General features: G+C 42.2%; 1 protein-coding gene across 3 annotated transcripts in view; it reads right to left on the reverse strand.

The window, feature by feature from the left end:
- The window catches only part of ASAP1 (ArfGAP with SH3 domain, ankyrin repeat and PH domain 1), a 1926573-nt gene that overhangs the window by 1144477 nt on the left and 769413 nt on the right, over positions 1-12683 (reverse strand). For all 3 annotated transcript variants that reach the window (XM_086966222.1, XM_086966220.1, XM_086966221.1), the window contains one exon: positions 8587-8672. In XM_086966222.1, the coding sequence (XP_086822348.1) occupies positions 8587-8672 (86 nt within the window). The remainder of the gene's footprint in view (positions 1-8586; positions 8673-12683) is intronic.

The raw sequence follows: 12683 nt of genomic DNA on the forward strand, positions 1-12683 counted from the left end.
CAATCTCTTGCATGAACCTGACAGCAGACTACGAGGGAACGTTACATCAGAAAATTCACTAGAAGCAGTGTCTGATACTATTTCAACGTCAAGTGACTGGATGTATGAAGAGATCCGGCATTTGACCTGTCATTTACCTTATGATAAATCATTCTAGGCCCAGTCTGAACTCTTTATTAATGATCTTAGCTGATTTGAAGGAGTTAAGTCAGTACAAACTGTGAGCTATGTGAGCTACGTGTGTAATGATCTAAGACCACCTTTGCCATTTATTTTCTTTGACCTGTTTTTGAGATGTGTCTGCTATGATCTAAGACCACCTTTGCAATTTATGTTCCTTGACCGTCTGTTCCATTTCATCCCCAATTTTAGACAAACCTGGGCAAATACTGGAGCATGAAAACTGCATAACAGTAAGTAAGGGTAAATGTCTTTGCTCTTAACCCATTCGGAGCCGAGGACGTAGCGATTACGTCCTTGGCTGCGGCGCTGGTGCGGGACCTAACAGTTATATCCTTGGCATACCACCACCAATCCGTTTGCTGTAAAGAACAGATGGATTTTATCTTTATGCTTCGGGGGGTGGGTAAGAGCTTCCTCAAACATCCGAGGCAATTTTATTTCAATATAACGTTGATCATGCACATGGCATGCTGACGTCATTACACTGAAAGTGAAACTGAAATGAGCAGATCTTCTAGTTTCAGTTTAACTGCTCCGGTGCTCGTGGGACAACGAAAGAACGGAAACGAACGGGAGAGGTATCTCTGGAAAGGGGAGAATCTCCCCTTTCCAGTGGTACCCTTACCTAGTGAATCCCTGCTTGAGAATCGCCGCAGGAGGGCGATACGCAAGCAGGGATCCACCACTAGACATCAGGGAGGGGGAGCGGCCACTTGAGAAAGGGCTGTTGCTCCCCCAACATAATATTAGCCATATTCAGTCTTTCTGATCCCATACTGCCCGACGGGGGGCATAAAGCACACTAAACACCAAGGGTTATTTTTTTTTTTTACTTAGTGGTGGGGGCTGCCCTAAATAGGCTCTATATTGCCCCAACCCCTCCCATAAATAGTCTTTCTTCCCCCCATGCAACACCCCGGGAGCAGATGGGGGCAATAGCTCCAGATATGCCCCAGGGGGGCCAAAAAGCCCTCTAGGCACCGGGGATGATTGATCCTTTTATATGAAATGGGCATGCCTATGCCCACATCTCCCAACACAAAAGGGACAGTCTTTCTATCTCCCAGGGAGGCAGATGGGGGATAATTACTCCCAATCTACCCCCACTATAAACCAGGGATTTTTTTTCTTCCTGAACGAGGGTGGGGGCTGACCAAAATATGCGTGCTAGTGCCCCCACCTCCCAAAACAAAAGAGACAGCCTTTCTGCCGCCCTGGGGGCAGATGGGTGTTATTACCCCCATCTGCCCACCAGACACTAGGGATTTTTTTCTTATTATAAAAGCGGGTTGGTGGCTGCCCTCAGTGGGCAAGACCATGCCCACACCCACAATTATAAAAACAGAAGTCTTTTGGCCCCCTCCCGAGGGCAAGTGGGGGTACTAGCCCTCGATGATCTGCCTTCTCCCCCCACACTGCAAAAAAAGGGGTCAGTTTTTAGGGAAAGATGTGATGTGTTCAAGTTGTGTTTTGGAGCATTTCCAGCCACGGACACTAGGCCAATTCACACAAGTGAGGTATCATTTTTATCGGGAGACTTGGGGGAACCCTGGGTGGGTGGAAGTTTTGTGGCTCCCTGCGGATTCCAAAACTTTCCATCACATAAATGTGAGGAAAATGTTTTTCTTGGTTTTTTTTTTTTTTTACAAACTTTGAGGTTTACAAGGGACTGTGGGTATCAGAATCTGGTGAGAGACACACAAGTCACCCCCACTCTGGTTTCCCCTGGGTGTCTAGTTTTGATAAATGTACAGGTTTGCTAGGTTTCCCTAGGTGCCAACTGAGCTAGGGCCCAAAATCCATAGCTAGGCACATTGCAAAGAAAGTGTCAGTTTTAACTGGAGAAATGTGATGTGTCCAAGTTGCGTTTTGGACCGTTTCCAGTTGCAGGCACTTGGCCTACACACACAAGTGAGCTACAATTTTTATTGGGAGACTTAGGGGAACACAAGAATAGTAGAACAAGTGTTATTACTATTTGTCTTTCTATGCATTTCTGCCTTCCAAATGTAAGACAATGTGTAAAAAAGAAGTCATTTTGAACAATACCTTCTAATTCACGTGCTAATATGGGTTCCCACAAATTTAGAGATGCCAAATAACCATTGCTTCTAAACTCCATATCTTATTGCCATTTCAGAAAATTCAGAAATACATAGGTTTCCTTAATACCTATTTTTCCCTCTTCTCTATTTTACCAAATGAATTACTGTATACCCGATACACAATGAAAAACTAGGGCAAGGTGCAACTCAGTTAGTGGCTTTGGGGACCTCAGATTCTTGGTGAACCTATAAGCCTCATATATTTCCCCACAACCAGAAGGGTCCGGCAGACGTAACATTATATAGCTTTAAAAAATCCACCATCGTTAGAAGAAGCTACAGGTGAAAATGTAGGAACAAATTGCTGGTTTTTTCAACTAAATTGCAATATTCCTTTATTTCAAGTGTTACTTTCTATAGGGAAACCTTTAAGGATCTACGCAAATGACCCCTTGCTGAATTCAGAATGTTGTCTCCTTTTCAGAAATGTATAGCCGTCCGTGATCCATTATTTGTTTCACACCCATATCTACCACTAACTGGAAGGAGGTTGAAAGCACAAAAAATTGGAAAAATCGGGTATGTCCCAGTAAAATACAAAGACTTTTTGGTTTTCTGACATAAGTCTGCCTGTTCCCGAAAGCTGGTGATTTTAGCACCACAAACCCTTTGTTGATATTGTTTGCAGATGAAAAAAACAGATGCTTTCTTCTGCAGCACTTTTTTTCCATTATCCCCCAAAACCCACATTTTTTCTGCATTTTGCCTAATTTCTCGGTCCCTCCCAGGGGAATCCACAAACAATGGGTACCTTTAGAATTCTCAACATGTTGGAATAAAAGGACACATAGCCTGCTAAGGAATTATAGACAGACGTCATGGCTCCCAACTTTTGGCAAAGCTCATCACCTTCCAGTAGTTTAATTTCTGGACATCTGACAGTTTCCTTGCTTTTAAAAAAGAATGGGTATCAAGGGAAGGGTGTTAAATGACCTTATGTGGACAAAAAGTTGTGGGGGGCCGAAGCACGAACTACTCCAAATAGCCAAAAAGGGCACGGTACAAGAGAGAACAGCCCTGGCAGCGAATGGGTTAATTTCAACCACTAAGCAGGCTTCTTTTTCTAGACGTTGTGGGGGAATGTTCATATTGGTCCTTCAAAAGTTATTTTCTTCAGATAAATCCACACCTTCCTGGTAATGCAACACAGGTCCTTGTAGTTGCCCCATGATAAGGCTACCTCCAAGAAGGAGGGGCCTCCTCTCTTACCCTTCTGGTCTTTGTCCGATAGAGGTTTGAACACCCAATTTCAGAACCTGAAAGGTTTGCTGAAACAAAGGTCTCCGGTCTCCAATCCCCAGAGACATTTTTTGGTGGTTTGCAAACCTCCTATATCTCCAATGCTCATGCTTTATTTAAATCACTGAAAGTCAGGTTTCCCAAAAGGAACAAGTCTACTTTTGCTGGGGGTTGAGGGTGGGTGGGCATCTACCTGTAAGATCCTCTGCTAAGGAATTATAGACAGACGTCATGGCTCCCAACTTTTGGCAAAGCTCATCACCTTCCAGTAGTTAAATTTCTGGACATCTGACAGGGGTCAGAATATCCCGAAGGTATCTGGGGAAGAGGAAAGATGCAGAGTTTCCTTTCTTTTAAAAAAGAATGGGTATCAAGGGAAGGGTGTTAAATGATTGACGATCTGCCAGAGAGCGAGTGATAGGAGCCACTTGTATTTTTGATTAACAAAATAGCTGGCATATGGAGTCTCAAAGATACTGCCCAGTGTCCTAAAAGCCTTCAGGTAGGGGTGTGCTGGCTTCCATAAGACCAGCAGTAGCACTTTTTCAATATTCCCACATCCTCTTCCCCCTCTGAGAAAACATGCTTCTCTGGGAATTAAATTATTTTAAGCCTATCCGTCCTCATTCCTTTACCCTCTCATTTTATTTTCAAAAGGACTTCCCTGTCACTGCCTCCAATGAGCCTTATCTTTATCTTCCAAGATCAAGTCCTCGGCTACTGGGTACAAGTACTGCCTTGCTGCGGTGCGGAATGCTGTTCCTTGTAGAGTCTGTCCAAGTCAGCAGTAGTATAACAGAACCAGTAGTGTCCCTCCCTACCAAAGTTGCAGTCACACCAGTACATCTACAACTTCTTTTCATAGGCAGTTTAGAAAAAGGCTCCTTAGTTGCGGTCTCAATGTGCTCATATTCAGTACTGTTCTTGCCTAGCTTCCCAGACAAAATTACTCCTTCCTACCTTAAGGGGCAAGAGTCGACGAATAGTGCAGATGGGTACTTCATTTAAGATTCTGACAATGATGCACCTTGTTGATCATCTCCACCAGCGCTAGCCACTACAAGGAACAATCTACCAGAGGTGGAGGAGGGATGCAGATGCTATAAGGCTGAATACTATATGACACTGCAGGATACTTTCAGGTGCATTATTGACTAGCAAAAGACTGCACAGTTGGGTAATGGGTATTCCTTACTATTTAGTAAGCTTCTTGGGATTGATTATAGAATTGATTTTACTGATGTGCCAACTGGGACTAAGAAACCGTGGCTGTGGAGCTCATCCAGCGAGCTGTGGAATATAGCACCTTGCAGCTGCCATCTTTGCCCTATTACGCCACCGTCTATCATAATGCCTTCGGGCGTAGGGGAGGAGTGCAGAGATCCAATCCTGGAACATAGATAAAATACTCAGGTAGAGTTAATTGGTTCAGTAGCTGCTCAGAAAAAATGAACTGCTGTGGGTCAGTGGCTTGCCTGTCTATGTTTTATGAGAGGACAGAGCCGTCTGGTGGTGTGCTATTCTGAGAAAAGGTCTGTCTAGTAGCTCCTTAGGAAATAAGAAATCATGAATGCAATGGAGTTAAATATTTTTTCTTGAACACGGTCTCAAACCCACTACCATCCAAGCTGTGAGGGAGGAACATGAGGAGGACCATTCATTCAAGGGTCAAGACTCTGATCTGAACATTTTAAAAATAGATATTTGCAAGAATTAAAACAAAAGTGGTGTGGTTGCTATCCCAGGTTAGGCGTTTCTTGTGAATAACAAATGATTTTTTTAAATATATAAATACAGTACAAACGATCAAAGAAATACTTCACCTGAAAACAACAAAATTACTCTATTATCTGCTAAAATATATTATATTATATTATATTCCCCAAAAAACCCATCACTACCTTGTTGATCAACCGAGTTCACCTCCAACCACTACTAAAAGAAATTCCAATAGTTATGTGAGGCAACGTTTCTCTCTCCAAGACTTCAACCATGTGTATGCATGGACACCCTGGCTACCCTTTTTTTGTTTTAAATCTGTTTAATGGTTTTTAATGAAGAGCAAACAGGTACTCGCATGCTGTGAAGAGTTTAAATATCAGTACATATATGTACAGAAGTAAACAATGCTTGTGTTACCAATATCCATCCATATTAGGTTGTCAAAATGGTGCTACATACTTTAAGTCCAGGGGTGTCGTGGATCTTAACAAGCAGGTAACAACTTACGCATGTGTGCCCTGAGGTTGCCGTTCGTAAGGCTACACACTGAGACATGTACCTCAGACAGCATCTATATGGGGCACTGTACATTTGTAGGTGGTGTGCGTTGCATTGGGGAGTAACTCTGCCCTGTTCGGATTTCCCAGTCTCTATACCTTCTCCAATCTTAAGAAAAGAAAAGTAGGCCTTGGCGTATACTTCTCTACTCTATGAACACCTTATGGCCCGGAATGTGTGAGAGATAACTATAGCATCACTACTCAGTCTCATTCTTGCGGCATGATGTGTGGGAGTGTTGTATCCGATCCGGTTGCAACTCATAAAGGGCTAGGTAGCTCCATCTGTAACTTCTGCGTCTTAATACTCATTTCAGAAACTGCTGCTGGCCGAATTGCTTATGTACGTGTTGCCACCAATAATTTTAAATTACTCTTCTTCCGATATAACCCCAGCCTCCGTGTTCAACGGGAACCACAGGAATACTTCTTTCGATTAGCAGAAATTTCACAGTAGAACAGACACACACACTATGCCATTTCCCATGCTATATAAAGCTATTTAAAGAAACTGGCCTGCAGGCTCTTTTCATCTATGACCAGAATGTCCTCCTCTTCAGCCACTGTTGTTCTTGTGCCAGAAAAGAGCTAGCATACTACTCATATTCATCACCTCCACTTTCTCTCAATCAGGAAATAAAACCACCCACATCCACTGGTCAGCCAAAAGTTAAACAAGGATTCTAGCTTTATCACTCTCATCATTTCTTCATACAGACAGCCATGATGGAGTTCAGTGATCAGACCTGGATCAGTAGGATCTTGTACATAGAGGAACAAATGTTGCTTCTTGTTCAGCATGAATAAATTGTTACCCGCTGCTTTGTACTTGCACACAAGCATACTGCCAGTTAAGAAATACGACCTGTTCATTAGCACATTATACCAAGTCCATCTCTACAGGCACTGCTGCAGTAATTTTCAAAATGAATTTTATCTAATAGAGTAATAATTCCCATCCATCACATCAACGTTTTACTTGGTTATGTAACTAATATGAACATGTATTCAGTACACAAGTACAACACAAGCCAAGAATTCATATGAGATCATACAGTAAATGAAAAGGATTGATTCACAATTTGTTTTTAGGATATATTGATATAGAGTTGACCTAGTCACAGCACTTCGAAAGTAACTGGAAAAATAAATACGGTGCACAAGATTGGTGATAGATCAATAAATGAGCGAAGGTAACAAGGGAGAATAAGCAGGTTGTGATTGAGTCTTCTATCTTTCGGTAGATTGTTCTAAAAAAAGTAGCAGCGTCTTTAGGACAAATAGGAGATGGGGTAAATTAGTGCATACATTTTTTCCCTACTTTTGGTACTTCTATGATCATATGCATTTTGTTTCTGGGGATTCCATCCCCTCCTGCGATGGGAGTTTGTTTTTTTAAGTATAGTTCTAGGCCAATAGGCATGGATTTGAGGTGATACACACAATCTTGAAGCTTATTCTGGAATCTAAATACAAGAACCAGGTGAACTCTCAGAACAGGGTTAATGTGGTCGACTGTTTGGCTCCTTTTACAAGACGACGATCTTTGTGAAATTACTCTATATAGGCTGGCTAGTATAGCATTTCCTTTGCCTAGGTGCGATATGAAAAGGGCTTAAAAAATATTTCTGAATTCTCCAGGTGAGATGGAGGGTATATATTTTCTGAGTAGGTACAGTTGGATTGTGGCTATTTTTCCTAGATTAGTGATGTGATAGGAAACAGAGATATTTTTATATATTGTGAATCCTTCGGATTTTGTTATGGTAACTGCGGTAGGTGTGATGGCCAGTAACGACTTGTAGATTGAAGGAGTTGTGGCTTGGATGTGAAGGAGAAATTCAGTTTTGCTGGAGTCGAGTCTAAGGGTGAAAGTGTTCGACCATTTTCAGAGATCTTGTAGCAATACATTTAGTTTAGCGATGATGACAAACTTGGGTGCTGTAGGCATACTGATGTACAGTTATTCTGTTCTTGTGTAGCACTGGCCCATGGGACCTCATGTAAAGCTTAAACAAACGATAGAGAGGATAGTTCCCTGAGGCAAATCACAGGGGTTTGGTATTTTACATGAAATAGTCAGTTTTCATAAATTATGACCCAGAGGTCTGGAAGGATATTCCCATTCTGGAGGACAGTATTTTCAGAAGGATTCCATGTCCTATCGCTGCAAACACAGCTGATAACTTTTATGGTACTAATAGAAATGCATCTTGTCCATGCAGAATCCGTAGAGTGTCTTCTAAAGTTTGTAGTGTTGCTATTTATGTGTTTCATTCTGGGCAGAAACCTCGATGATAAGAACTCAGGGAGTGGTTTTTTGAGACATGAAAGATTACCCTGCAAACATTACCTTTACTGTTTCAGATCTCCAACCTCGTCACAATTATTTGAAAACACAAACAACTATGTACTGAGATACAAGCATAGGCAGCTAAAAATAAAACAGAGGTGAAGTGATTAAGCACATCATTTTAATAGTTTTGAATTAAGTGTCTGACTTCGTAGAAGCAAACAGACCATAGAGGATAACTATGAGAAATGTTCTAATGAAACATGTAAAGAAATTCATCAAAGAATGTTATGTATGTATATAAGTGATATTTATATAATGTGAACCCAGCCAAAGGAAAGCTTTATCGGTCTTCCATGCACTGGAAGTTCAACGTTGCTTATAGAGCCTTTATTTTACCTTATACAATTTAGGTCACCTTAATCTACAAAACAATTGTTTCATCAGCTTGTACTGAATTGTCAAAGATTGCAAATATAATACTTACTTGCATTGTGCGTGGTAATACTTAATAAGATTCTGTAGGAGGTCCACGCCCTTTTTTGTCTTGATTTCATTAACTTTAATGAGATACTGTAAGAAAGAAGAGCAAGAGATGTTGCTGATTATATACCAGATCACCAGCTCTACTTAATACAGAGCATTTTAAATTTTCTTTTGTGTAACTGAATAATGCTATATGTAATTATAGGAATTTCAGAAATTGTGATACTACAACACAGCAATTGCCGTGGTACTCACAGAGAGCAAAAAGAAACATATTCCTAGCCCTTTTAAAGTTTGTGCTGTATTTATATCCAGCAGTAAGATGTCAACACTGGTAACCTGTTTCAGACAGCAGAATCACGGCTTATACAGCGCAAATTAAACTTGCAGCCAAAACTGTTTCTTAAATGCACGATTACAATCAATATTCTTTTCAACCCGCCTTTGATTTGCTATTACTGTGCAAAGTAAATAAATCGAAGGGGAAATGCGAAACTTTTATTTGAGATAGAGCGAGAAGGAACTAACTGGTCTTACAATGTTAACGCAACATTACAGTAAAGTTGCCAAGCAGTGATCCTCTGTCCTCTTTGCCCTGAATTCATAAATGAATTGAACTACAGCCATCCACCTGATTAGTATTTACCTGTACTGACACTTGTGCATCTAGTCCTGCAGAATACCTACAGCTCCACTTATCGCACATACTCTTTTAATAATATATTTTTACAGATCAACTTATTTGCACAGCCCAATCAGCACTGTTCTTACGTCCGCTGGCTTCTCATCAAGTCAGGTACAATTTTCGTCATCAATACGGACATTATACAGATAATATACTAGAAAGCTTGAAGCTTGAGAGCAAAGCTGAATATTTCTAAAAGAGCTTCACCCACATCACAGTATCCTAATAACTTCGACAGCTCAGCCAGGGTTGTTGGTATTATTCACCTAATTGATAGGGGGAGAGGAGGGATACTGAGATCAGTTGGACAATTTCATAATTACTGATGGCTTAAAACATATCATCTAACAATAGTTTTCTCTAAAGTGGAATCTTTATGATCACAGGCTTCAAACTACATTGAGTGCCCCGCTAAACCGATTCATTAATGCAGTGGCACGGCTGTTCACAAGCACCAAAACATGTATTTACATTACCCCCGCGCTAATCAATTGCAAATATACTCCAAAAATGCTATATAGTCCAATTAGTATGAATGACTATTAAGGCATTTAAACAGGTGAGCAGTATTTTCGCAACACAAAGAGCTCACACCTAGAAAGCAAACGAGGCAGTAAGATTTCTACCTTATCTTGCTCTTTCTAAATCTTTACATTCACGCTCAGGCACAATAAATCCTTTAAATAAGACACAGTCTCTTCTTCAAAGCTTAACTAAAATAAGCACATGCAATGCAATAGGTCTTGCATTTACGAGAGTTTGAGCTATTGGCATTGTGAATGATAATAGCTTACATTATTGCAAATGTGAGACCTATTTCATTGCACATATTTTTTGTTTACAAGAGCCCCATGCTGCGCTTTCATGTTAATAGAGGCTGCGACCCTTTCATTACATGAGCTGCATCTAAAGCAAGGGGGCTCGACTGCCATTAAAATGAATGGGCAAGGATCCAGAGCACACTATACACAATAGATATCGATCATATGTTCAACTCTTCATTCCTTCAGGATAGATCACCCAAATGCGTTATTTTCAAAAAGTTTTTTATTGTCATCAGCGTTCCCCACTTGGGAGTCACTGTGCTTATCACTTTAGCCTACACGTGTTTCATCACAGCATGTGGCTGTGAATCTTCAGGGCTGATCTAAATGATCGAGGCGCGTGGTCGGGGAACCGGTGATAATTCCAACCCGGTCCTTATCGGGTGGTATATTCGCGTTCAAAAGGAAAAACGGCACCAGTTGGTATGTCCGGTTGCCGTCAGCAAATGCTTACTTGATAAGTTTCAAAATTGCAAGTATTCAAACAATGGTTATCAGGCCGTGTTCAGCCCGTCTAGAAGCTTACTCCAGCTTCGGAATCGGTCTCCAAGTGCGGGAACCTAAAATGAAAGCGAGGTATGTGGAACATTTACAAAAAAAAAAAAATCAGTTGTTTGTCAAGTTGACAAATGCTTTTTTTTGTAAAACCGCCCTATGCCCGCTTTCACGTTAATAGAGGCCGCACCACTAGCCAAGTCCAAAGAAAGGTGTGCGGCCACTATTTGACAAGGCTAGTCTAAAGAAAGGGGCGTGGCCTCTTAACGTGAAAGTGTGGAACGGGCGCTTGTGAACACAAAAAAAGTGAATAAATTTGAAAAATAAATTAAAAACATGCGCCCGCGTTCAGCCTTGCAAATAAACCACAGCAAATAAAACGAGATGATGGCTGGAGCGCTGAAACTTTTCAGACACTCACCCACAATGACAGATCTGGGTTGAATCCATTATCGTGCTTTAGCTCACTTCGCCACCCCAGTTCAGATCCAGCCATGTACAAATGAGTCTTGACCCTGTTCCTTATGGGAACAGACCAGCACAAACTACCGAGCCAGGTCTTCCTTGGACCGGAAACAAGCATCCTGAGACTGGTTTCTGAGTGACACCCCCTCATCAGCCAGGCTAGCTTGAATCCAATGGCAAAGTGAGCAAGGGACGCACGTAGGGCATACCATGCCAATTCAGGGCAAACTAAGCAAACACGAGGAAATGTTGGCTGGAGTACTGAAACTTTTCAGACACTCACATCCAGTCGCAGATCTGGGTTAAATCTATCAACGTCCTTTAGCTCACTTCGCCAACCCAATTCATACCCAGCCATATGCAAATCAGTCTTGACCCTGTTCCTTATGGGAACAGTCCAGTCCAAACTGCCAAGCCAGGTCTTCCCTGGACCTGAAACAAGCATCCTGGGACCGGTTTTGGGGTAACGAATATGCTACTTACCAGTATGCATCTGTTCTTGGCATGTAGGGCTGCTGACATTCATATCTGTGCATAGATCGCCGCCTAGTGTTGGGTCCGGATGATTGCACATTGTTGTCCTGGAAGAGTCTTCGAAGTATCACGAGATAGGTGGCTCCTCCCCTGGACTACAGTGCGCATGGGCATCGACTCCATCCTCAGATTGTTTTTAGCCATTGTGGCCAAGATGGAGTGAAACTCAGTGAATGATGACCATGCTAGAAGTATATGTGAATTCTGCAGCTGCTACAGGCGCCGGTGAGGAGGGCGGGCGGTATGAATGTCAGCAGCCCTACATGCCAAGAACAGATGCATAGTGGTAAGTAGCATATTCGGTTCGAGGCATGTGGGCTGCTGAATTCATATCTCTGCATAGAATACATAGCAGTCCCTCCATTAGCGGCGGCCGCCCGTGCCAGCTGCAGCAGTTTGGAAAAGTGTCTTGAGAACAGCCTGCCCTACAGCTGCCTGCTGTTTGGAGTGCACATCAACACAGTAATGCTTAGTAAATGTGTGTGTGGTAGACCATGTGGCTGATCTACATATGTCCTCTAAAGGAAAATTTCCAAGGAATGCCATAGAGGCCCCCAACTTTCTGGTGGAGTGGGCTCTTGGTGGAATGGTAAGAGTGCGTTTTGCTTTAACATAGCAGATCTGGATAACTTTAACGATCCACCTAGCAATACCAGCCTTGGAAATGGGGTTACCTTTGTGGTGTGGCGCAAAGGCGACAAAGAGTTGCTTAGTTTTCCTAAAATCCTTGGTCCTATCAATGTAATACATTAGGGCCCGTTTAACGTCAAGGGTGTGGAGCATGCGCTTCGCCAGTTACTCAGGATTTTGAAAGAAAACAGGTAATTCGATTGTTTGGTTGATGTGGAACTGAGACACAACCTTGGGCAGAAACTTAGGGTTAGTGCGGAGCACCACCCTGTTGGAATGAATTTGGATAAAGGGCTCTTGGATTGTGAGGGCTTGCAATTCACTAACCCTTCGTAGCGATGTAATTGCTACGAGGAAAGCCACTTTCCATGTTAAGAACTGAATCTCGCAGGAATGCAGTGGTTCAAAGGGAGGACCCATCAGCCTGGTAAGGACCACATTGAGGTTCCACTCAGGAGCTGGTGG

Source organism: Lissotriton vulgaris, chromosome 4_1 (genome assembly GCF_964263255.1).
Source record: "Lissotriton vulgaris chromosome 4_1, aLisVul1.2, whole genome shotgun sequence".
NCBI lineage: Eukaryota > Metazoa > Chordata > Amphibia > Caudata > Salamandridae > Lissotriton > Lissotriton vulgaris.